Genomic DNA, 24,513 nt, shown 5'->3' with positions numbered 1-24,513 from the left:
AGTATAGGTACATTCACATAGGCTTGCTCTTGCGCTATAATCACTGCAGTGAAACATGCATTCAAATAAGCTTTTAATTGCCATGATATTTTTAGTAAGTCGTAACCGATGGATGACATTTTTAAATCCTTGTTAACCTGCTTCATAAGTGGCCAATTATAGTCAAACACCTCAAATTGGGACTTATTTGTATTCTCTCAAATGTCTGCCTTATTAGTAGAAGCCATAAAAAACACATCTCCCCTATTCCTACCATCAGATTTCTATAAATACATTTATTTCTTCTCAGCAGGCTTAGATTTGCCATTTTTAAGTCTTAACTTTTCCAGACTAAGTTTTAGTTTTAGCCTCTGCCATGTGCAAAAAATTAACTGCCAAGGACTGGCAGTGCCTCGTTTTAATCCATACTTTTTAAAGACAAGCAGAGAGTAGTGCCCACTTCCTCAATTTCACAGTTTTTTTTCTCACTTCTCACTTAGCACAACCCACACACACCTGTTTCATTTTCTCCAACAAAAACACTGTGTAAGTTGACTCACTGCTTGCCCTACAGGCTTTATCTCAGTGAACAGCCAGAGCATCCCCTTCACTGCTAATGAAGGCAGCGAGATCCTTGACCTGGACGGGGACATGTATCTCGGAGGTCTACCTGAGGACCGCCAAGCCCTCATGCTCCCCCCTGAGGTCTGGACAGCATCCCTCGGCCTCGGCTACGTGGGCTGTGTTAGGGACCTCTTCATTGACGGTCAGAGCCGTAACCTGTGGAGGCTGGCGGAGATCCAAAGTGCCACAGGTGTTAGCAACCTCTGCACCAGAGAGACTCATGTCAGGTGTGCCAGGGACACGTGTGCCAATGGTGGACTCTGCAGAGAGGGCTGGAACCGACACATTTGTGACTGTAATGGTACTGGCTACCTGGGGCCAAGCTGTGAGAAAGGTAAGAGTATCCGTGAAGGATGGGAGAGGATAAGTGATTTTAAAATAGTGCTGCAAAGCTCTTAACACACTCTGGCCGGTGTTTTATTTATTAACATAGCTGTGTTGAAGCTGGAAAAGCCTGCAAGGAATGGAAAAATGAAAAACAAAGAAAACTCATTATCAAGCTTTCAGGCTCAGACCTTTTTAACCATGATAATTTCATTTGCAACTGCAGCTTGATCACCTACACACTAAATGATGTCATAACAGTTCAAATAAGAGCTGTATGTCCTCCACATCCTCCACATCCTAGTCTACAATGAAAATTAAAAGAACATTCAGTTTTTATCCATTGAAACCATTCACAAGTGATTACAGTGTTTTATAACAGTACAGTGTTTCATTAATGAACTGTCACTAGTACAAGGTTGCCAGTGCTGAGAGCATTTCATTAGAAATGCAGTGCTGCCTTGGCCTGAATCACACTGCATCCACCATGCAGATGCTTTTCTCAAAGACAGACCAAATTACCCACATCTATTGGCAGCTAATAGTATGAGGGATATATAAAAATCCCCCCCTATATTGCCCTATGATGGCTATAAATCCTTCACAGATTTGATTGCTGCTGCAATATCGCCTGTCTGTCTCCGTATGCTCCAGGCTTTTTCTGCCATCTGCTGCAGCTGATGAAAACTGCAATCTAAAATTATATCATGCAGCACCTGAGATAAGCTTAAGAATAAATCAGGGTTCTTCGCATAAGATCCGCCTTCTGTTTTTATTTATTTAATCATTCATTTTTTATTTCATGATCTGATTCTCTCTGGGGATGATTTCCTAATGCTTCCTCCTTGTAATCCATAGAGGCTACCGTGGTGAGCTATGACGGCAGCATGTATCTGAAGGTGGTGCTGCCAAGGACGATACACACAGAAGCCGAGGATGTGTCCCTCCGCTTCATGTCTCAAAGGGCTTTTGGGCTGCTAATGGCCACGACCTCCCAGGAGTCGGCAGACACGCTGCGTCTGGAGCTGGATGGAGGCAGAGTGAAGCTCGTTGTGAACCTGGGTAATGCTGCTGTGGCATTGCAAGCAGATAATGCCACTTGACCTTTTAGGACATATTACTTTCCAACCTCCTATGATATCAGTTTCGTCTCAGACTCTACCATTCTCATCTTCATACACAATACTACAGTTGCTTAAAATATAAATGAGCATATCCCCTGATTCTTCTAAGTGCGGTTTATGACATCTATCAAATAAGGTTGATTTAACTGAAAATTAGTCATTGTAAATTTCAATTGTTTCATTAACAAAGTAGTGTTACAATCACATTATTTTTAGGATGTAGGATGTAGGCATCTGTTTTTCATTTTTGAAAATAAAATTAGGTCTTTTGTTTGGGGAGTTGTGTATAAAAACAAAATTTACCCAAAATTGGGTCAGTTGTTCCAGTTTAACTTCCTTTGTAATTCTATCCATGTAAAGTAAAGTTTCAGATACCATTTTAGGAGTATTTTGAAGATTATTTACACTTTAAAAGAGGCTTATCTAGTAATTGGATTTATAAGCATAATTTAGTCATTTTAGGAAAAATGCTTTTACACCCTGCTGCAGCATTGGATGGGAGAATTGATATCACTCTTCTGTGTCTGAAAATATGAGGCTTTAGCCTGCAGACACTTAGAAAAAAAAGCTATATTAAGCTTGGTTCTCTCAGAGGGTGAAAAATAATCTGCATACCACTACCCCAAAGCTCTCGTTGTATAATCTAAAAAAAAAACCTTATATTTGAAAAAAACAACCTTCACTGGTTTATGGGGTGGTTAGGTATCAGATTATTATTAGCAATGCACAGTAACTCCCTGGATTCTGCTGGTTGCCTGGCAACCACTTGGGGCCAAGAAGTGTTCTAATTCATAATTCTGTGCAAAACAGCAAATTGTTTTACAATAATGCTAAAGAAACTGGATAATTAGACTTAATTGACCATGTACTTTTTATTGTTTCTGGCTACTGGGTGTAATGTAGCTTTATATTTGACAGACACTTATGACAATGATAGTAGGTAATATTCATAAGTAACTCCTCCAGAGAGATTATTATCACACACACATTCACATAAAGTCTATGGGCATTAGCCATTTTGAATAGCCTATGCTTGTTTACAACTAGTCCGCAAGGATGCCGACACAGCCTATTTTCCTTTGTCTAAAATGTCCCTTTAAAGGAGGAAGATAAAGCCATAGAAAAAGCATGTAATTTTAATGAAGGCTTACAGTTTCAACACCAAAGAGAGACATGGGTAACAAAGGTCTGAGGCTGGAATCAAACCGGTTCAGTTGTTAAGTACTCAGTTTAACGTTTTTGCAACCCAAACCATACATTATACAGGAGAGTTATAGCCTAGATTAATTATTAGATCTGTTACATAGCTGAGTTATTGAGGTAGAAAATATTGAGGAATGTATCACATGGAAAAAGCTGGAAAACCCAAGGGGTTTGATGTGCTTTAAGCAACTGTAGGTGTGTATATTCTCCCTCTCTTTCTCTGTCTACCTCTCTCTCTCTCTCACTCTCAGTTCATCCACTGGTCAGGTCCCATCTGACCGTCTCAGCTCTTTCAGCCCTTCAATGGCTTGTCTGCAGTTCAAGGAGAAGGCAGTCAGAGACCAGATCTGTTATTACCCTGAGAAATGACCACTTTGACTGCTTACACTGTAGATATGACCATTGTGCTCCCCTCCCCTCACATTTACTGGCCTGTCCAGGTTAGCGCCGCCTCGCTGAGCAGAAGGCGCCAGGGATGAACACACAGATAGACACTCACAGACACACACCTGCAGTAGAAGGTCTCTCTGGTCTCTGGCTGTCTACATCCACTGCTCTGTGATGGTTGACAGCTTGAGAGCACTCCACAGCCACATGACTTACACCAATGTATTCTCATACAGCCCCATGATGTGGGTTTATTATTTAGGCATGCAAATGATAAGTGGGGGAATCCATTTGAAGCTTAAAATTTGAATACAAGAGATGGATTTGGAACAAGTGTACTGGTGAGGAGACAAAGACATGTTGGCAACAAACGAAAGTGATGGCTTTGATTTTTTTATAATCCTGGTGTAAGGTTGATTGTGGCTGCTGGATGTGCAAATCGCCCTTTTCCTCTGTAATTGACTTTGAAAATATATTACCATCAGGACTGCAGAACAGGTAGGAAACTTAAGTAAACAGCACTAAGAGTTAAAGAGTGAGGACAGATCAAAGTTCGGGCTTTTAGGGAGAGGTGTGTTGGTTCTGTGTAAGGTTAAGTGATACTAACCAATGCAAATTATTTGATTCATTAAAAAACATGATTGCACTTGTCTGCATTAGTCAGTAAATTTTAGTTACTGTAAAATCCAGTGTATAAACCCAATTTTAATACTGTATAGTGTATAGTGGTGCAATTATTTTTTTACATGAAGTTGAGCATGGGTGTAGCATGGTAATTATTGTCATCATTGAATCAAAAGCGGCTAAATAAATTCATCAACAGACTGAAATCTTTATCAAATAGAGTAAAATAAAATACAAGGGAGCTTCTGCTCCTCCCTTCAGAAATGTCCAAATGGTAAAGTCCTCTACTAGGGCTGTGTGGGAAATCAGAGCCTGAAGAAGAGCAGTAAGGTAGTATAATAGTAAAAAGAAAGCAGGGAAAGATGGCAAGATGAGGATGATGGAGGAGATGAAAGAAGGGACAGAGAGCAAGATCAGTATGATTGAGAAGGTGAGGATGATAAAGGAGAAGAAAGCAGAGATGGAGAGCAAGATGAGAATGATAAAGAGGAAAAAGCAGGGACAGAGAGCAGGATGATGATAATGGAGATGAAAACAGGGATAGAGAGAAAGATGAGGATAATAATGAAGGAAATCAAAGCAGGGATGAGAGCATGATAAAGATTATAAAGGAGATGAAAGCAGGGCTGGAGAGCAAGATGAGAATGATAAAAGAGGAGAAACCAGGGACAGACAGCAGGATGATGATAGTGGAGATGAAACCCGGGACAGAGAGAAAGATGAGGATGATAATGAAGGAGAAAGCAGGGATGGAGAGCAAGATGAGGATGATTAAAGAGAAGAAAGCAGGGACAGAGAGAAAGATGAAGATGATGGAGAAGAAAGCAGGGAGTGAGAGCAAGATGAGGATGACAAAAGAGGAGAAAGCAGGGATGGAGAGCAAGTTGAGGCTAATAAACTAAATTAGTAAAAATATCTCTCAACTATTTGGAGAATTAATAGTTCAAATATAAACTGAATTGTTTAGATATGCATAAACGCACATGACATGGTTTGCTTGGCTGGCTGTCTAAGGGGGGCCCAGTGTAAAAAAATTTTCTGGGGTCCAAAAACACCTAACTGCACCCCTGAAGCCAGGACAAATGCTGTTCTTACAACAGGTGCAGCCACCACGTCACACAACGCATGCAGCCTGACATAATCAAAAATTCATCCCCTATTATTATGTGCCGCTCCTTTGCTGACCAAAATGTTAAGAGATATATACAGTAGTTCTGCTGATCTCATTCATAAAGCAAACTCTGACCCATGCATATGAATGTTTTGGAAGCAGGGGGATATTTGTGACACACATCATCATAAACAGTTTAATTTTTAGAAAAGCCTAGTGAACCATGTTCTAATTTCTAATATGAAAATGTATTATTCATATCTAAAAACCTGCCATACATGCCATTATCAAAGTCTCACCTTCAGTTGCCCTGAGCATAAGTAGCTGAACCGTAACTTCATTATTTGATGTAGAAATCCAAAAACCAAAAAGCATGAAACAACTGCAGACTTTAGCGCCAGTAAAATATGTCAAATATTTCCCTTTCTTTACAGTATTATGTTTTGGTCTAAATGACTCTTACTGTGCTGCAAGAGGCAGGAGGTAAACAGAGATATGGCAGTGTCTGCTCCACATGTAGTCTTCTTTGCCTCTCTTCACTGTGTTTAATCATATAATTGAGCAAAGTGTGTCAATTTTTTTTGGACAGCTTTCACACAATCATAATAAATTCTTATAATGAGTAAGAGTTCATGTTGAGCTCACCAGAATTAAACAAAAGTAGACAAATAAGAGCTACTGTAAACCAAACTATTCTTTGATAATATCCTAGTGGAGCAGATATATGACATTATGTGAAGAAATCAGCATGGGTCCCATAAATGAATAAAACCTTCAGTGAAACTTGTGTAAAGATGAATAGGGATTTTTTTTCTTTTTTTTGGCAATGTAGGAGCATGTGCATGCAGCAGCAACGATGTGTCAGTCTGTTTTTCTTATGTATGTGACTGATCCTGTCGTAGCAAACTAACAATTAGTATTATCCACCCCTTTCATTCAGAAGCACCATACAGGAAAAAACCTCCCCTCTGCCAGCTCATATTACACATTTTCTTCCATGAGGAGCTTTGACTTGACCATTTATGGTTGAATGTAGCTGTGTAACTAACGTAATAAGAGGTTCATATACGGTTGCACACAGAACATTGTGTGAAAACAGTGGGTATGGTTTTATAAATCAGAGTTATTTTTGGCCTGTGCCATTTCTAGGGGTTTGGGCATACACACAATTTTGGTCTAGATTCTATGCAGTGTTTTAAGAATGAGACCACTGCAGAGGTGGGCAGCGCAGGTTTCTACTTCATGCCTATAACTTCAAACAGCAAGCTCAACTCCTTTAGCTAGTGGTATGATTGTTGAAAAGTCCACATGGTGAATGGAGATTGTGCTAAAAGATTGACACAGCTATACAGTCATGCAGGGGGATAGTTTAAACATTTGTGAGACTTCTCGAAACAGACTGTGTCATGTGTACAAACGGGACTTATTCTCTGGATTTTACAGTAATTGTATTATAGCCTTGATTTCAAAGATATTCAAACTTTCTTAAAGCTCCTGTGAAGAAGTGTTGGTCTTTTGTCCCATTTGGACAAAGCTTTGCCTCATTTCTTTGCTGACATATACAGTGCTGATAAAAAGTATTCACCCCCTTGGATGTTTTACCTTTGTATTTGTTTTATAAATCAATCATGGTTAATATAGTTTGGCTTTTTGACCCAAAAATCACAAAAACCTTTTTAATGACTAAATTTTTAAAGATTTTTACAAAATAGTGTCAATTAAATAGAAATATGTCATGTAAATAAGTGCATAAATATTAACCTCTTTTAAGTCAATATTTAGTAGATGCACCTTTGAGCTCAAGCTCTGTCAAGTTGCACGGGAATGTTGCGTGAACAGCCCTTTTCAAGTCCAGCCACAAATTCTCTAATGGATTTAGTTCTGCAATTTGATTCTGCCTCTCCAGAACATTCCCCTTGTTGTCTTTTAACCATTTATGTGTAGCTTTGCTTTGTGCTTCAGGTCATTGTCTTACTGAAAATAAATCCCAAGCCGTAGTTCTCTTGCAGACTGAATAAGATTGTCCTCCAGGATTTTCCGATATTTTATTGAATCATTTTTCCCACTACTTTTACAAGCCTTCCAAGGCTGGCTGCTGAGAGGCATCCCCACAGCATGATGCTGCCACCACTGTGCCTTTTCGAGGGTATGGTGTGTTTGTGGTGATGTGCAGTGTTTGGTGTCCACCAAACATAGTGTCTTGTTTGATGGCCAGAAAGCACCTTTTTGTTTTCATCAGACCAAAGAACTTTTTTCCACTTTACAGTGGAGTCCCCCACATACCTTTTGGCAAACTCTAGTCAAGATTTTGTAGAACCGAGGCAACAGTTGTTGTATGCAGAGTCATCTGCTGACTCTTGTAATTCCTTCAGAGTAGTCATAGGTGTCACTCAGTTTGTGAGGATGGCCTGATTTAGGCAGATTTACCACATGTGCCATATTCCTTTCAGTTCTTGATAATGGATTTAGCTAAACTCGGGGGATGCTCAGTGCCCTGGATTTTTTTTGCACCCCTCACCTTGACTTATACTTTTCAATTACCTTTTTTCTGAGTTGCTTGGAGTGTAATGGTGTAATGGTAGCCAGGAACACAGATTTATAACTAATTGTGAGACTACTAACGCCAATTGGCTCACCTAACTCTGTTGAAAAAAGGTCACTAAGCTTGGATAGGGTGAATATTTATGCAGTCACTTATGTTGCCTTACACATTCTCGTTTTTTTGATATTACTTTGACATTACATTATCAAAGTCTGTCTTCACGTTGACCTTGTTTTTTTTTTGTTAAAAAAAAAAGCCAAACTATATTGATGATGATTGATTAATAAAATCAATAAAAGGGTAAAACATCCAAGGGCATGAAAACTTTTATAGGCACTGTATAAGGAGTGTTTTTGAAAAATGGCTAATTTTGCATACTGTTAATCATTTCGTTTGACACCTAACACACATCAACAGTTCCAGGCATTGAAAATAACTTGAGAGACATTTAAAAAAAACTCGTCACTGATGGTGTCATTTGCTTTTGCATCTCATAAATAGTACCTCTTATTAATTTCAGTCTGATTCATAACCTGCTAAAAAATCCTCACAGGAGCTATAAATCAGACATTCAGGTGCAAAGGATCTAATATACCAACGATCATGTGTCTCAAAAAAAAACCAAAACAATCTGTAATGATAATGAAGCTCTTCATTTTATACAGTCATGCTGAGTTTCAGTGATAGCTCTTAACTTAAAATGTTTTTTTTAAAGCTTCTCTAATCTGTTTTTGCAGTAAATTTATATGCCTCCTCTCGAGGATAAGTTTAAGATGGTTTAGTCAGTGCCAAATGTTAAAATATTCAAGTGAATCACAGTCAAGCGCAGGTTCCATTTTTCTTATCTGCTTCAAACAATTTTCCTCACTCTGGTGCATGTTTGATGTATTACCTCAAAGCACCTGTGGGTGAAACCACCAGTAAACATATATTGAACAGTAAAATTCATTTACAGACGGTGAATCTAAGCCAACACATCAGAGCCGATACAGACACTAAAAATAAAACTACTGCACCTCTGCTTTTATGGTCAATAAAACCCTTATTGATCCCGACTTCGATCTGCTCTATTATCCTTCCAGCACTGCCAGACACATGCTGAGGTTTTTCCTTTCACTCACTGTTCCTTTTTTTCTAATGTTATGTACTGTACACTGCAGGGAGGAAAGTGGCGGTTTAGACTCTCGAGGCTGTCCCCGGATGGTGGGCTCTGAAAAGCACTGAACTGTCTGCAGAATGTACCTTGAAGGATGTGAAATATTCTCCTCTTTTGTGCTGTTCCTCTTTTTTCTTTAATCTCACCATCTCACTCTCTCTCTCACCAGATTGTATCAGGATAGACTGTAATCTCAGTAAGTGTCTCCTATGTTTATTTACTGTACCATGCTTTACAGAAAATGCACTGTGGTGTAAACATATGCCTCTTCTTTCCCCCCTCTGAAACACAACACAGTACATTGATTCTGCTCCACAATTGTCCTTGTTTACTGCTGCTTTAATCCCACTCCCAAGCATCATTACAAAGATAAGACCCAGACTGTGGCTTGATTGTGGTGAGCAGTTGTAAAGTTTCATGTAATTGGATCTACACTCATAAAATCCCCATTTTGGTAACAATTTAAATTACACATTTTCCCATTATTGCAATCTAATGATGTTGTAATCAAGTGTAGCTAAATTTGACCTACAGTAGTCCACTGTTTAGCTGCTGTCATTCATTTGCCTGTGACTAATTTCTTCACATTGCTGATAATTAGGAACAGTTCAAGTACAATTAGCAATTAGCTGTAGTGAGAGAAGCAGTGCACAGACTCTGTTTAGAGGGTAATTTTGACTCTGTTACAGAAAAATCAGACTGCAGCAGCAAAGCTATGATTCATTTAAAGCTTGAGATTAAATCTGATCAGCTGATAAGTGTGAGACACGACTATAAGCCATTAAAATGGCATGTTTTGAATGTTGAGTGATTTTGAATAGCTGCTTGTTGCATTTATTAGGGACATTTGAATACAACATTTAGTTTTAACTAAATTGAATTATACAACGTCAGTTTTGCATGACAAATCAAGTGTCTGAGTGTCACTGTCCATCATACATCAAGTATTTCTTCTCGCTTTTTTTATACCCCATAGATAATAATTAAGGAGGCGTCTTGGGCCAGATGTGCTATAAACTCAGATGGATAATAACATATGTTTTTTTGTTTGTTTGTTTTTTTTTTAAAGTTTTTGTAGCACTTTTGAAATCATTGGTTTACAAAGTACTTTGACATGCAGAATAACAAAGCAGCAGACACAAAAAATAATCAAAACAGCAAAACAACATAAGACACCTAAACAACATCATGAGAACACTCAAAGAAGAATCTAGATAAAGAAGAATCTAAAAACCCAACCTATATATGAAGCCCAAATAACATTATTACCCAGATATCATCATCACTACAACATCCCAAGACATCACATGAACTAACGCATCCTAAAACATCGTAAGAACTAAGACACCCCAAGTCATCATAAGAACCGGGACATCCCAAGACATAATAAGATGTCACATGACATGACATGACATAACCCCCAGCTCAGAGCTAATTCCGCCCACTTCAAGATTTAAAAAAAATGCACAGAACGTGAGCTGTCGGAGCCGAAGCAGTGAAGGTGCAGGAGAGTGTGGGAGTGGTCTCTGAATGGTAAAGTCAGTTAGAGGCGGCAGTGTTCTACCTTTTATATAGAGTTTGTGACGTAGAAACCTAAGCCCCGCTTTTTCTGAAAAGATTTTTGCAACATTCTGCAAGAAAGCAAATGTCTGTTTGAGCTAATTAAAAGACGTAAAATGCAGATTTTTATCAGTTTGGTGCAAATGTCAGAAATAACACCAGCACTGATGTGTTTTATCATAGTTCAGTCAGATACCTCAGTGTGCAGTGTAAAGTCGAGGTGCCCTGATAGAAAAGACCCTATCACATTTGTCTCGACTTTGGAACGACCAGGAGACCCCCACCAGAGGAACTAAGGCTGCAGGCCAGATCACAGGGAGTTAATAATTCTGATGTATAGCTGGGAGTCAAACGCTTTAATACTTTAAAAGTAATAAGTTAACTCTTAAAAGCAATTCTAAAATTAATAGAAAGCCAGTGTAGAGATGCTAAAATTAGAGTGATGTGATGCCAACTGTTAAAATCAGTTAGGAGCCTAGCTGCTCTATTCTGGACCAGTTGGAGGAAAAAAGAGGATTTTTTTCTAACACCAGAAAGTAATAAGGAAGGGAAAAATTAAGGTGTGAATGACTTTTTCCATATCTGACTGGGAGAGGATGGGCACTGGGATAAACTGGATTAAAGTATAGTGTCAAAAAAATCCCTCAACATGAAAAAGCATTTAATATAAACACCCAGGAGAAGAACAGAACATCCATCAAATAGTGCGAGAACCGTGGGGTATTTAGATGAGCAGTGTAGCTGCATTGATTAGAAGGCAGATGAATGCTTAAGGCAGACCCCCCCCCCCATCAACACAATTGATTTTCTCGTGTTCGACACTGTAGTGAAATGGAGTGCCACTTTAGGCTGTACTGCGTTGATGCTGGAATTTATGATGTAGATATTTGATCTCACCTGATAATGAGAGAAAGGCAATTTAAGTTTTGGTTCCAATGGAGCGGTGTGAGAAACAGATAAAAGCTATTTCCAGCGAAGAGGTGAAGGCGCTCTCTGATATAGATCATCTCATACAGAGGAGGCTTCTGAATGCACATAAATGTTATCAGAATAATCGAGTGTTGGCGGAAGGCTTGCTTCCAATCTGTAATGTATGAATAATTCCCAGACTCTTTTAGATGAAAATGTTAACTTTCAATTTCTCAATGATTTTCAGAGCAGCCTTAATATAAGTCATTGTGCTGTATTTATGCACAGAGAAGATGAGAGAAACCAACTGCAACATGCCTCTGAATATGTTAACTTTACATTAGAAAAATCCACAGTTTGAACTGTTATTTTGTCTCACATTTATCCACTGATCAGAGCTGTTTTTAAAAGCTATACCCTTCAACAAAGAGGGGTCACTTTTAACATTGCTACAGATTAAGGAAAAATGCATCAGCCTAAGCAAATCTCCATTATGTAAAGGGGGTTACACTTATTTTCTCTGATCAAGGTAAGTACTGTATGCATGTGTTTATGTGCATTAATGAATGTAAGTGAATGACTGTATAAAGGTGAGGTGTGCATGTACTGTATCTTTAAACCAGCCTGAAGACTTACCTGTGTTAGAGCCCTTAAAGCTAATCTACTGCATCCAGTGAAAGGTTAAATATGTTGTCAAATAATTATGTAAATAGAGGAGAAAATGTGTATTTTATAATGCTAATTAAAAGAGACTATTTATTCTTTATCGTCCCATATATCTGCCCTGAAAATGGCCCAGCCTACCAGCAGATGGCATTGTACCATCATGCACTATTCAGAGAAAATATGTACTGTATGTGCATTTCCTGATAAAAGCACTGTTTCCACATAAACTGCATCAATAACCTCTGAAGAGCTTACAACTGCAGATAAAATGAAGGATGGCTTGTCAAAAGACTTTAAATTTTAACACGAACAAAGCCATGAAGAATAATTAATTCATCGTTGTGCTACATGTAGGCTCATTGTGATTTTAAAATAGCCTGTCCTTTTTTTGTGGGTCAAATACAAATTGTATTACAACCTTAAGAACGCTGGTTTGGTGGGTGAGAATTCTCACCATCTTATTTCTGATGAAATCAAAAAGGCAGCACATCTGCTGCAGCTGCTTGGAGCTGTCAGTGGGAGGGTAATGGGTGTAAGAACAAATGTTGCTGCAATGCTCTAAATTATTTTGGTTGAATCTGGGGAATAATGCTACACTGCACACTTCTGAAAGAGGTATTTGTTCTGCAGAATTACAGGATTACCACAACATGCTTTAATTAAAACACACATCCCAGGTTCAGAGTGCTGGCTCACTCAGAATGCTGACCTGTGTAACTTATAACACTACGCCTTTGAAGTCATCCTAGCTCGAGTGTGTCAAATCAAATCCATTTATAACTGAGGATCAAACTGGAAAAACTGATCTTATAGATGTGTGGCTTGCTCTTGAATATAAGTTTTGAAAGGAGAGTTAATTTAAAAGGAACACAGTTTACAGTCAGATGTCAGAATGAATACATGGTATTTTCCACCACCTTGCTCCCCTCCTCGGGTTCAGATTAGGATCATTATCATAGATGCAGGAACTGTAAATATGAATGAGTTTGAATAGATTTTAATCTGCAGTGTTGTTTTAACACAGCAACTCCCATGATTCTCCTCGTCTCAAAAGGTCATCAAATTATAACTGCTTTGAGAGTGACCCATGGCTGCAGAAAGTTCATTTTGGCAATGTCACCTGACTTAAAATTGAAAAATAACAATGCCTAAAAGAATAATGACAGTTTTGGTGATCAATTTATTTTGAGACTTTATTTATATCACACCTTCTATACATATGCATAACAAAATGCTGTAGATGGATAGGAAATTAAAAAAAACAAACAAAAAAAAAACAAAAAACAAGAGAGTCCTGCCCCAAACCCAATTCATGTGCATGTTAGAACAACAAAATAAAGTCAATCAATGAATAAAAGAAACCATAAATAAAGTAAAATAGATAAAATAAAATAACAAATAGTAATAATGATAACAAAAACAACAATAATAATATGAAGAATGCAATAATAATTCATTTAATTATAATGATGATAAATAATACTATTATTAATAATTATAAGAAGAAGAAGAAATAATAAATGATGCTAACCTCTTGGCCAGGTCACCATTGTAAAAGTGATCCCAATCTCACTGGGTCTTTTTTGGGCAAATAAAGGTTAAAAATAAATAAACGATTAAAAAATACAAACTAACAAACTTGGGGTCCAATTGCTTGATTCAATATTGACGTAAAAAAAATAAAAATAAATGAACAATTAAAATATGCCCCTTATTCTCATCTTTTTTGCTTGTTCACTTCTAAACTCCAGAGACCTGAGCCTTTACTTGGAATGCATTTTTAGTTTCTTCCACTTATTTGGAAGAACTGCATGCCATCTCCAAAATTCTAATGAATTCCCTTAAATTTTAAAGAAATTGTGTTGGATTTCTGTTAAAATTCTATTACATTTTTTAAAATAAACCATAAAAAGGAAAAGTAAATTTCGTCAAATATTCCCCAAATGTTTCATTGAAACTTTAATATAAATCCTAAATATTCTAATAGAAAATTTCCCGAAAATTCAATACAAAAAACCCTAAATGTTGACAAAATTCCTTGAAAATTCCATGAAAATTCTTGAAAATTTCAAAGGACACCCTGCCCCAAATTTTGCAGATTTCTGTGAAAATACCAAAAATATCAAAGTAAATTTCCACTAAAATATTCAAATAAAATTCAAATAATTCAAATACACCCCCCCCCCATCTTAAATTTATAAGAAAATACTACATAACATCCAAACAAATTGCACCAAAAATCCAAACAAATTTATCAAAATACCAAAAAACATGTCATAGCAAATTTCCAACACAACTTCCATTAAACACATCTACTCCAAAATATACAAATATACCTGGAAAATTTCCAATTCAAGTACTTACAAATTTACAAGTTTCCTCCCAAAATGTCCTCAAATTTACGTGCAGTCTTAGGAGATTAAAGCCTACATTGCCCACAATGCATTTCGTTCACTAATACTTCGACGATATCATATGCTAGTCGGATCTTGTGTAGAGTTGCTAGCATGAAGAAGCCACCAGGAGCGAGCTGCTAAAGACGTTTGTAAGCTGTTTTGGACTCTTTGATTTATTTGACTAATCTTCTTGTTTTTTAGAGTTTTAAACTAGTTTAAGCAGACTCATGTGACGTGACGTCACGGTGGGCAATGGTCAAACTTTGCTGCATTGTTACCTATTTTCATTAACAGGTTTCAATATAAGTTGTGGTTAAATTCGTAATCTGTCGTTTCAACAATGATTAGTGTACGTTACACTCCAGTCTTTTATGTGTTTGGGTTTGGACGCTGACATTAGAAAGCAAGAAGCTCCCCACTGAGAAGCACAGAGATGATATATCTCTGCTATCCAGCTCTCTACTATCTCCCATCCATTGCATCAAATCTGTACCTCTGTTTTAACATAGAGAAGTCGGCTTGCAAAGTAAACGTTTCTGTGCTATGTTAGATACGATTGTAGAGTGGTTTGTTTTTCATTATCTAAATAAATCCATCAAATACAGCTCAGGGAGCAGGCTTTGGCGTGATTGATCCGTCTGCTGTGCGCAGTCGATATTCTGCAGGTGGATGGAGGTATCGTGCGGCGCGCTGTTAAGACACTTGATATGCTGCACTGGACAAGGTCTCCCGCCGCAGACTTATTTCCCCCAGGATGAAAACAGGAGAGTGTTAGGAAACCAGTTGATGTTTTCCATTTATTGCCCTCTGTACGTCCCCTGTAATTCTCCTGCACCCTGAGCTCAATTAGACAGACAAACCCCTAAAGGCGCAGTCAGCTTAGGCATGGCCAATTAGTTTCCCAAGCGATGTCAGAACTCCTTTGAACTGCCATGTCGGCCTGTTGCATAGGCACTGATTCGGGATGACGGTGCTGCAGTGGCAAGCTTCTGCACTGTGACCTATTTTGAAACCAGCGAGAAAGGAGTAAGATAAGAAATTATGAAACTTAGAGCTGTGTTTGAGCTAAGCCTCTTGATAATACCCACATGTAGACGTCAATTAAATAGCCCTATGAGGGGAAAAAAACAATCTATTGCAGTGTGGAAATAATTTTACACGTCAGCCATTCGGCATCAAGAAAAAAGCTACCACTGCAGCTTCTTTGATGTGTGTATCAAGTGGAGGCAAAGTATTGGTTACAGGTAAATGTTAATAGCTGTGTCTGTGTGTATGTGATTCTGTATGCGAATAAACATGCACCCTGGGTAGAGAGTGCTTCTGCTGTGAGAGCTGCAGTGTGTATAATAGAGTTTGTATACTGAGCTGATGTGGTATGATTGTCACTTGATGCTTTCCCCCCTCTCAGGCAAGGGACCAGAGATACTCCTAGTAGGCGAGAAGATGAATGACAATGAATGGCACACAGTGAAGGTGGTCCGCCGTGGGAAGAATTTGCAGCTCTCCGTGGACAATGTGACAGTGGAAGGTATAGTTGAAGAGATTTAGGAAGAAGATGTGCTAGAAAAAAATACAGACATTCAAAGGTATTTGCAATCTAAGCTGCGTGTCTTATTCCTCAGGACATATGAGTGGCGCCCACTCTCGCCTAGAGTTCAATAACATCGAGACGGGGATCATGACAGAGCGCCGTTTCATCTCTGTGATGCCTTCCAACTTTATCGGCCACCTGCAAGCTCTGTCGTTCAACGGGATGCTGTATCTAGACCAGTGCAAGAATGGAGACATCTCCTACTGCGAGCTGAATGCTCGATTCGGCATGAGGCACATTGTGGCTAACCCTGTAACCTTTTTAACTCAAGCTAGCTACCTGGCCTTTTCCACCTTGCAGGCCTATGCCTCCATGCACCTTTTCTTCCAGTTTAAGACCACCAGCCCTGATGGCCTGATCCTTTATAATTCTGGAGATGGTAGTGACTTCATTGTGGTGGAACTGGTCAAAGGGTAAGTGTTATGATGTTAAACATAGAAAAGGTTACTCATACTCATACCTTTATACTTGATTTTGCATAGTCTTACGTTCATGTGCAATAACATTTGAGGTAAAGGAATAGTGCTGTTATATTTTTTGTCTTCTGTCAGGATCAAAATGACCTAATCATGATTTCTATTTTGAATCAATCTGCCTGCAGCAAAGCAGAGTTACAAAACCATTTCCAACCGTTGGCTCATTATAAATAATTTTGTCAAAGAGAGAGAAGCAAAGAGGAGAAGCGCAAAAAAACTCCATGTGACATGACTGCATCACTTTTGTTATTGCACAACTGTTCTCGAACACATTTAGCAACGAATATGTTCCAAATGTTTTATTCATTGTAAATAATGTTTTGTGATGGAGAGCCTGGCAGGAAAAGGTTGCCGAAACAGAGCAAGCATAGCAACAATTGTAGCCTCCCACTGTCAAGCCTCACACAGACTTTCTCCCAGTAAGCAATTAGTCAGCAGGAGGCCTTGTTCAGCTCTGGAGCCTGTAGCAGAAGCTCACACAGACAACACAGACAACAAAAATGGCCTCCAACACTTCTGTCACAGTTTTCAGGCTGTGATATGTTACGTGTGAAGTGTAGCAGCTTTGTCGTGGATGCTGCTCCACTTTGATTCAAACGAGATTTAGTTTTGACTGTGCTCTGCCGTGCCTTAAGCCTCACCGCGTGTTTACGTACCCTTACTGTTATTTATTTGAACGTCAACAAAGCTGGAGCAGATTTCTGACTTTGAGCCCCCCTCTGTGATTGTATCACAAAACAGACTGGCAGACAGAAGTGCACGCAGCTGCAGGGTTGTGCTTTCCAGCAGAATAATTTGATACCTGCTGGAATCACAAAACAGTAATAATTCAATGGATATGAATTATTTAATCACCTAAAACTGGTAATGGTGATTTGAAAATGAGATAAACCTTTTAGAGAAATCATACTCAGGATTAAAACTGTAAATATAAACTTCTGCGCTCTCCTGTAGGTACATTCATTATGTCTTTGACTTGGGAAATGGGCCGTCTCTGATGAAGGGAAACTCAGATAAGCCGCTCAGTGACAACCAGTGGCACAATGTGGTGATCTCCCGTGACAACAACAATGTGCACATCCTAAAGATAGATTCCCGCACTGTCACCCAACATGCCAATGGAGCTCGCAACCTGGATTTGAAAGGTAGGTTATGTGAACACTTGAAGCATTTTAATTTAGAGCACAGTACATGAAACAAGTTCCTATACATTTGGGATTGTAAACCAGTTTCCAGCTGCTCTCTTGTGCTTGCTTTTTTTTTTACATTTTTTATGTAAAAAATGTAGTCAACTTTGTAGAGTGGACAGTAGTTAGAAATGACACATGATATTTCTAGCTTTGGAGTAGTTTGATACTTTTTCTATGAATTTTTCAATCACTTGGTCAGTAAATCAATCAATCAATCTTTGTTGGTATAAAGCAGCATTTCATAACCAACATTATCTCAAGATACTTTACAAAGAGGGCAGGTCTAGACCGTTCTCTCTGATGCAGCCTATTATTCTAAAGTCCAGTGCTAGTCACCGATAGCTCAGCACTAGCAGTGTCAAGCCTCATTACAGGGGTGAAAAAATCTTCCCTGTAAGAAGCAGGAATCTGAGCAGAACCAGACTAAAGCTGGGCATACACTGAGCGGTTTCAAGCCAACCATACAATAGTCGTGGCAGGATGTCAACTCCTACTGTGCGATGGTCATGCCCGACCTGAGTGCGAGTGAAGTTTGGACGGACTGTGACAGAAATCCACAGAGTTGCCTTTTTAAAAAAGTCTCGCACACTGAGGGTGAAGTGTATCATCAGAAAGTCATTCTAGTTGTTGTCATGGTAATTTAGGATGTTGTCTGACAGTTTACAAAGGAAAATATTTTTTTCACACTGTCATTCTATGTTAAAGAATGTACTTCTACAGGATGCTTGCTTGTGGTGAAAAAAATTCTAGCAATAATCCCTCTTCTGTATCTCACAGGGGAGCTGTACATTGGCGGAGTTGGGAAGAGCATGTACAGCAGCCTGCCCAGGTTAATAGCATCCCGAGAAGGTTACAAGGGCTGCCTGGCATCTGTGGACTTGAACGGTAGACTCCCTGACCTGCTGGCTGATGCCCTCCACAAGGTGGGGGAGGTGGAGCGTGGCTGCGGAGGTGAGACAGGGAGCACACAAGGAAAATAATTAAACATCTGTGAAGCATATCTGTAATGTGATCTCTTCTTATTTAAAACCAGAGAAACTCAGCACGACTTCTCATTGGAAACTCATTACTCTGCATTTGTTATGGTATTAAGAGCATTATTAAATCCTCTGTTGGGATTGGACAGTGAACACATTCTGTGGTTTTGTAATTGGTGATTATACATGCTTACATGTCATAATATCACAGTAGCCAGGCAGTCACACCACTCAAGTGGAGTTCTACTCAAACACCATTCAGAGATTTCACAGCTTCATTGCAAAGCTTTACAAAATCAAGGAATATCTTCTTGTAGCCTACCTTTACAGGAAATGGAACAGTGGTAAAAGAAATTTATATAAGCAGACTAATCATTTGGCTTGAGGGTGACACATGGGTAAAGGTCATGGAGCGTCTGAAATCAAAAGTTGTCTTCCTCTCTGGAGCACGAATGAGCAAAGCCAGGTAGAGATGTGATTGTTATAAAATGACTATGGTCTGATGGTGGTCACCTAAATAAATACAAAACATATTAATCCCCCTCTTGAGAGAGAGGTTCTGAACAGGATATCTGATTATTACTTTAGAGCCTCTGTGGTTATAGAAGGTTTGGCATGGTATAGAGGAGGAGACACAAACAAAGACAGATGAGCAGACAGAACTGAGATTTACAGTTGCATTACCTCTGGTCTGAGAAGTTTTTTTTAGTTTAGGAGTTCTCAAACTTTGCTGTGAAAATGACCCTTACATTAGGATGGGCGGTAATATGGTATTACCATATTTGAAAATAGCCTCCCTTTAATTAAAGGAGGAAATCCCTATGGAACAAGCGTCGATCAGGCAGGCCGAATGTTGCTGCTTCCCTTTAATGACCATCATGTAAAAATCTGCTGAGTAATATGCATGTCTATAATAAAGGCCTTAAAAGTGTGTGTCCATTTACAATAGCTCTATCACTGTCTGTGTCAGAACATGCTCTAAAAGTGATCTCAGACCTTGCATAACTGATGTAGGCCATTTGATTCTAAATCAATGACAAGAATTTAAATCATAGCTTATGTGACAGCAGGACAGAGCTTGCCATTGTTGCACATATATTGAGCTGCAATGTCACTTCTGCTGATTAAAACTATGACTGACTGCTGTCTAAATTAACACTGTTTAGCTGTCTCTTACTTTTTTAAAGCAAAGATATTTTATCATCCTTTTAGACAGAGCAGAAAAAAAATCCTGCCGTGGAGCCCACCGTTATTAACACAAACATCCTGGACTCAGTCCAGTGATCATTGAGCACTCCGCCATTGTGATCAAACAGCAGACAGTAAGTAAAAATATTTATAGCCAAACTTTAGACCACATGGAGCCGTGTTTTTAAAATAACTCGAGAGAGAGAGAGAGTAAAGAGAGTACATGTGGGCCATTGCGCACACAGGGAGAGGGAAAAAAGTGACAAAGCTTATTTGATCCTCTGTTCTAATGCAGCTCTTTTTACTGTGAACAAATCTAAATCACCACCAGTGGGCCTGTAAAAACACTTAATGTACTTATTGTGTTATGGACTCAATTAAAGAAGTGTTTTCTCAAATGATTGAACAAAGCTCATGTAGATCTGATGTCCAGATGTGCACTCTGCACATTGGTAAGTGCTTAAACCATGTCTTCATAGTCCTTTCTTTGTGCACCTGGGCACAGTTATTCTAAAATAGAAAAAGGTCTCCCCGAAACTGTTGCCACACAGTTGGAAGCATAGCATTGTCCAATTTGTCTTGGCATGCTGAAGCATTAGGATTGCCATTCACTGGAGGTAAGGGGCCTAGCCCAAACCCTGAAAAACAGCCGCATCCTATTATCCTTCTTCCATCAAACTTCAAAGTTGGCACAATGCAGTCAGCTGGGTAATGTTCACCCAGCATCACTCAAAGCCAGACTTGTCCATCCGACTGCCAAACAGAGATTTAGATTTTTTACTCCACAGAGCACATTTCCGCTGCTCCAAAGTCCAGTGTCGGTGTGCTTGGACTTGGACTTGGTGATGTGATGCTGCATGGCCATTGAAACCCATGCCATGAAGCTCCTGCTTCACAGTTTTTGTGCTTACATTAATGCCAGTGGAAGTTCAGAACTCCTTAGCTATGAATGGATTCATAGCTAAAGAGGAAAAATTGATCATTCTTTCTTTTTTTCTTTCTTTTTTCTTTCTTTCTTTCTTTCTTTCGTTCTTTCGTTCTTTCTTTCTTTCTTTCGTTCTTTCTTTTGTTCTTTCTTTCTTTCTTTCTTTCTGCCTTTTGTTCTTTCATTCTTTTGTTCTTTCTTTCTTTCTTTCTTTCTTTCTTTCTGCCTTTTGTTCTTTCATTCTTTTGTTCATTCTTTCTACTGTTCTTCGTTTGTTCATTCTATCATTCTTTCGTTCCTTATTTCATTCTTTCTTTCTATCGTTTGTTCGTTCATTCGTTCGTTCTTTCATTCATTCTTTTGTTAGTTTGTCCATTCACTCTTATGTTCTTTCATTCATTCTTTCTGTCTTTTTTCTGTCTTTTGTTCGTTCTTTCATTCGTTCTTTTGTTTGTTGGTTGGATCTGTGAATTTATGTGATCCTCCTCTTTGTGGCTGAGTTGCTGTTGTTCCTAAATGTTTCCACTTTCTAATAATATCACTTACAGTTGACTGTGGAATATCCAGCAGGGATGAAATTTCATGAACGTCTTATTGCAAAGGTGGCATCCATCACATCACATCACCATGCCTCACTGAGCTCTTCAGAACAACCCATGTTGTATCACAAATGTTAGCAAACTGGGACTGCAGGTGCTTGATTTTATACACCTGTCGCCACGGGTCTGATTGTAACACCTGAATTCAGTAGTCAGCAGGTGTGGCCAAATACTTTTGTCTTTAAAGTGTGTTTATTTTTGTTGACATCAAATAATCTTTTTCATTTATTTATGTGCATTTCATGTCTTTGATGTCAAAGGTATATCATTATCTCTCTTAATAGTAATCAGCAGTTACGGTATTTGTTTTGAATACATCGTCGTTGTTATTGTTGTGTACTGTGTAATATTTAACATCATGTCCATTTTTTCTTGCTGCTGTAAAGCTGTACTTTATGTATGCGGGTTTGAATCAGCTAGTTTTTGATGCTCAGGTGGTATTCTGTGGTTGTTCCCCTTTTGCAGCTGAGTCATGATCAGCCTGGTTGCCTGGTAGTCTTTATTTTCTTAAAATTGTCTGTTTTAAGAGGAGGTAGGAAGTCAGATTTCAGGGGTACAGTAACTTTCTGACATATCTGCATCACTGAAAGTGACTGCCTGTTCTGACTGGCTAGGGCGGTGAGTGTTATTTTGAGTTAAAGAATTGTTACAGAAAACAGAAAAGAGATTACAATTTACGGCGATGAAGGTATCCAAAAAGACCCATTTAAATGTGATTTTCACAAGTCATGTCATTATTGTGTTTATATTTTTGTTCCACTGTCCCCTTTTCTCCTTTCAAGCTTCTGTGACCTACCTAGACCCCATCTTTGAAAAACATTGTTAGCATCCTATAACCAGTCAGCACTTGCATAACAAAAAAAAAAATTAGCTAAAGGCTCCACAACGCCTTGTTTGAACTGCCATGTTGTCTTGCTTTACCTCCTTTCTTTGGGAGCTTGTAAAATACATGTACAAGTGATAAAACCACTTCCCATTAACATTGTCTGTTGAAAGATTTATATCTTCAGTAATTTTTTTGCAGTAATGGCTCGGCCCATTATTAAGTATTTATTCCTTTTGGAAAGCAGTGAAGAAGTCTAAATAAAATGGAGAGACAGCACCTGTTAAAATCTGCTGTCAACCCCCCGCAGGGCCCAGTACCACCTGCACAGAGGACTCCTGCCACCATCAGGGAGTGTGTCTGCAGCTGTGGGAGGGCTTCTCCTGTGACTGCACCATGACAACCTACGGGGGGCCGTTCTGCAGTGACCGTAAGTTCAGCTCTGTTAATGCCTGAATAGGTGGGAGGATGGGACAGTCTACTTTGATTTAAATAGTCAGCCTGCCACAACAGGAGGAATAAAGATCACTTTAATAATATGCATCAAATACAAGATGCAATATTAAAGCAATGAGTGTGTTTTCAGGTGGTTAAAAAGCTATGAAAATAAGTCAAGACAGATTTAACTCTGCATTATAGAAGGCATTGCTCTCTCAGGTCCACTCATGTTAGTTGTCCAAACCTCAAGTCCGAGTCGAGTCCAGAGTCCCTATTGTTCAAGTCCGAGTCGAGTCCGAGTCACCAAAGAAAAATCTGAGTCAAGTCCTCTTTACCCGAGTCCTGAGGCTACACTGATGTGTTTCATTAATATATGAATTTCTTCAACTTTTTATTCTAAAGGGCTACAGGAGCTGTTACACTCTTCATCGATAATATTAGTTATATTAAAAGGATTATTTGTGTATTTAATGAGACATGTTTTTACTGAACTCATGCTTTACATCTATCTTATACTAGATATTCCTCCTTTAAAATGACGAGATTTATTCAGATTTCCCACAAAAAATTTAAATTCCAATTTTTTCCGTGGGACATTTGAACAAATTAAAAGGTCTTAACTTTGTCCCCCCAAAGTCTGAGTTGTCTGAGCAGCAACAGCAGCTAATATGACGAGTATGAGCTATTCAGCAGCTGATGGAGATTTTCCACGATTCAAAGGTAGGCTGGCTGCATTTTAGTTTAATTTCTTGTAAAGATTACCGTGGGAATACAGAAAAGAGCCACCAGCTTGAGTTACCTATCAACCTATCAGCTCCTCTCTCTGTCATCCAGGCTCGCCCGCTTCTCCTCTCTCTCCTTTGCCTGTTTTCACAGACAGCAGGTTAGACATGTTAATGCGCGTGCAGGTGAAGGCACACTGGACGCTACTTGAACACTGATCAGTTATGAGGGCATTTTCTCATACAAAAACAATAAATATTACAGAACAAGATAGTCTTTAGCAAAAAAGGTCCTCCTCCTCCTCCTCAAGTCCTGACGCTCGAGTCAGAGGCCAAGTCCGAGTCATCAGTGCTCAAGTCCAAGTCGAGTCACGAGTCCTCCAAATCATCCTGGATTCGAGTACTACAACATTGACTGGCTCGCTAGTTTGTTAAAAATGTATTAACAAAAATTAAAACTAAGAAAAAGAGCTTTGTTAGATCCTACAAATGTATGGCTCTCTAACAATGTGGCTTTTGGACCTATATGAGTTTAAAAAAATCCACTTTTCTGAAGGAAAACATATTTATTCTGAGCTTTTACACATTTATGGTCCATGAAAGGGTGAAAGATACTGTATTTCACAAACAAAATAAAGACATTTTTGGGGTAAAATGATAATTGTGCAACTGAAGTCATAAAGCAATACCAGTTGGTGCTCACTTTTGATTTATGACCTTTTGGTATGGAGGACTGATCCGACTTGTTTTGATTTTTTGGTTCAATGACTTGCAGACGTTTGAGATTTATCTCTCTGTCTTTTAAAACAATGAGACCAAAAAAAGGTGACCTTTGACAACAAAAGCAGCACAAAGCTTTCAACTCACGGCTGGTTGTCTATTTTAAGCACGTCCATAGATCTGAAAGTATTTTTTTATCCCTTAATGGAAATAAATTAAAACAGACTAATAATAAATAAAAGATAAGATTCATGGCTTG

General features: G+C 38.7%; 1 protein-coding gene across 1 annotated transcript in view; it reads left to right on the top strand.

Moving 5' to 3' along the window:
• The window catches only part of nrxn2a (neurexin 2a), a 266,470-nt gene that overhangs the window by 134,777 nt on the left and 107,180 nt on the right, over positions 1-24,513 (top strand). The window contains exons 9-16 of the mRNA XM_041801644.1: positions 554-937; positions 1,786-1,989; positions 9,244-9,270; positions 16,014-16,133; positions 16,228-16,609; positions 17,627-17,817; positions 18,640-18,813; positions 22,685-22,804. Of these exons, the coding sequence (XP_041657578.1) occupies positions 554-937; positions 1,786-1,989; positions 9,244-9,270; positions 16,014-16,133; positions 16,228-16,609; positions 17,627-17,817; positions 18,640-18,813; positions 22,685-22,804 (1,602 nt within the window). The remainder of the gene's footprint in view (positions 1-553; positions 938-1,785; positions 1,990-9,243; positions 9,271-16,013; positions 16,134-16,227; positions 16,610-17,626; positions 17,818-18,639; positions 18,814-22,684; positions 22,805-24,513) is intronic.

The sequence above is a fragment of the Cheilinus undulatus genome, linkage group 12 (assembly GCF_018320785.1).
Source record: "Cheilinus undulatus linkage group 12, ASM1832078v1, whole genome shotgun sequence".
In the NCBI taxonomy this organism is placed as follows: Eukaryota; Metazoa; Chordata; class Actinopteri; order Labriformes; family Labridae; genus Cheilinus; species Cheilinus undulatus.
Note: the sequence above shows the minus strand (reverse complement) of the source record. Positions and strands in the feature narration are given on the sequence as shown.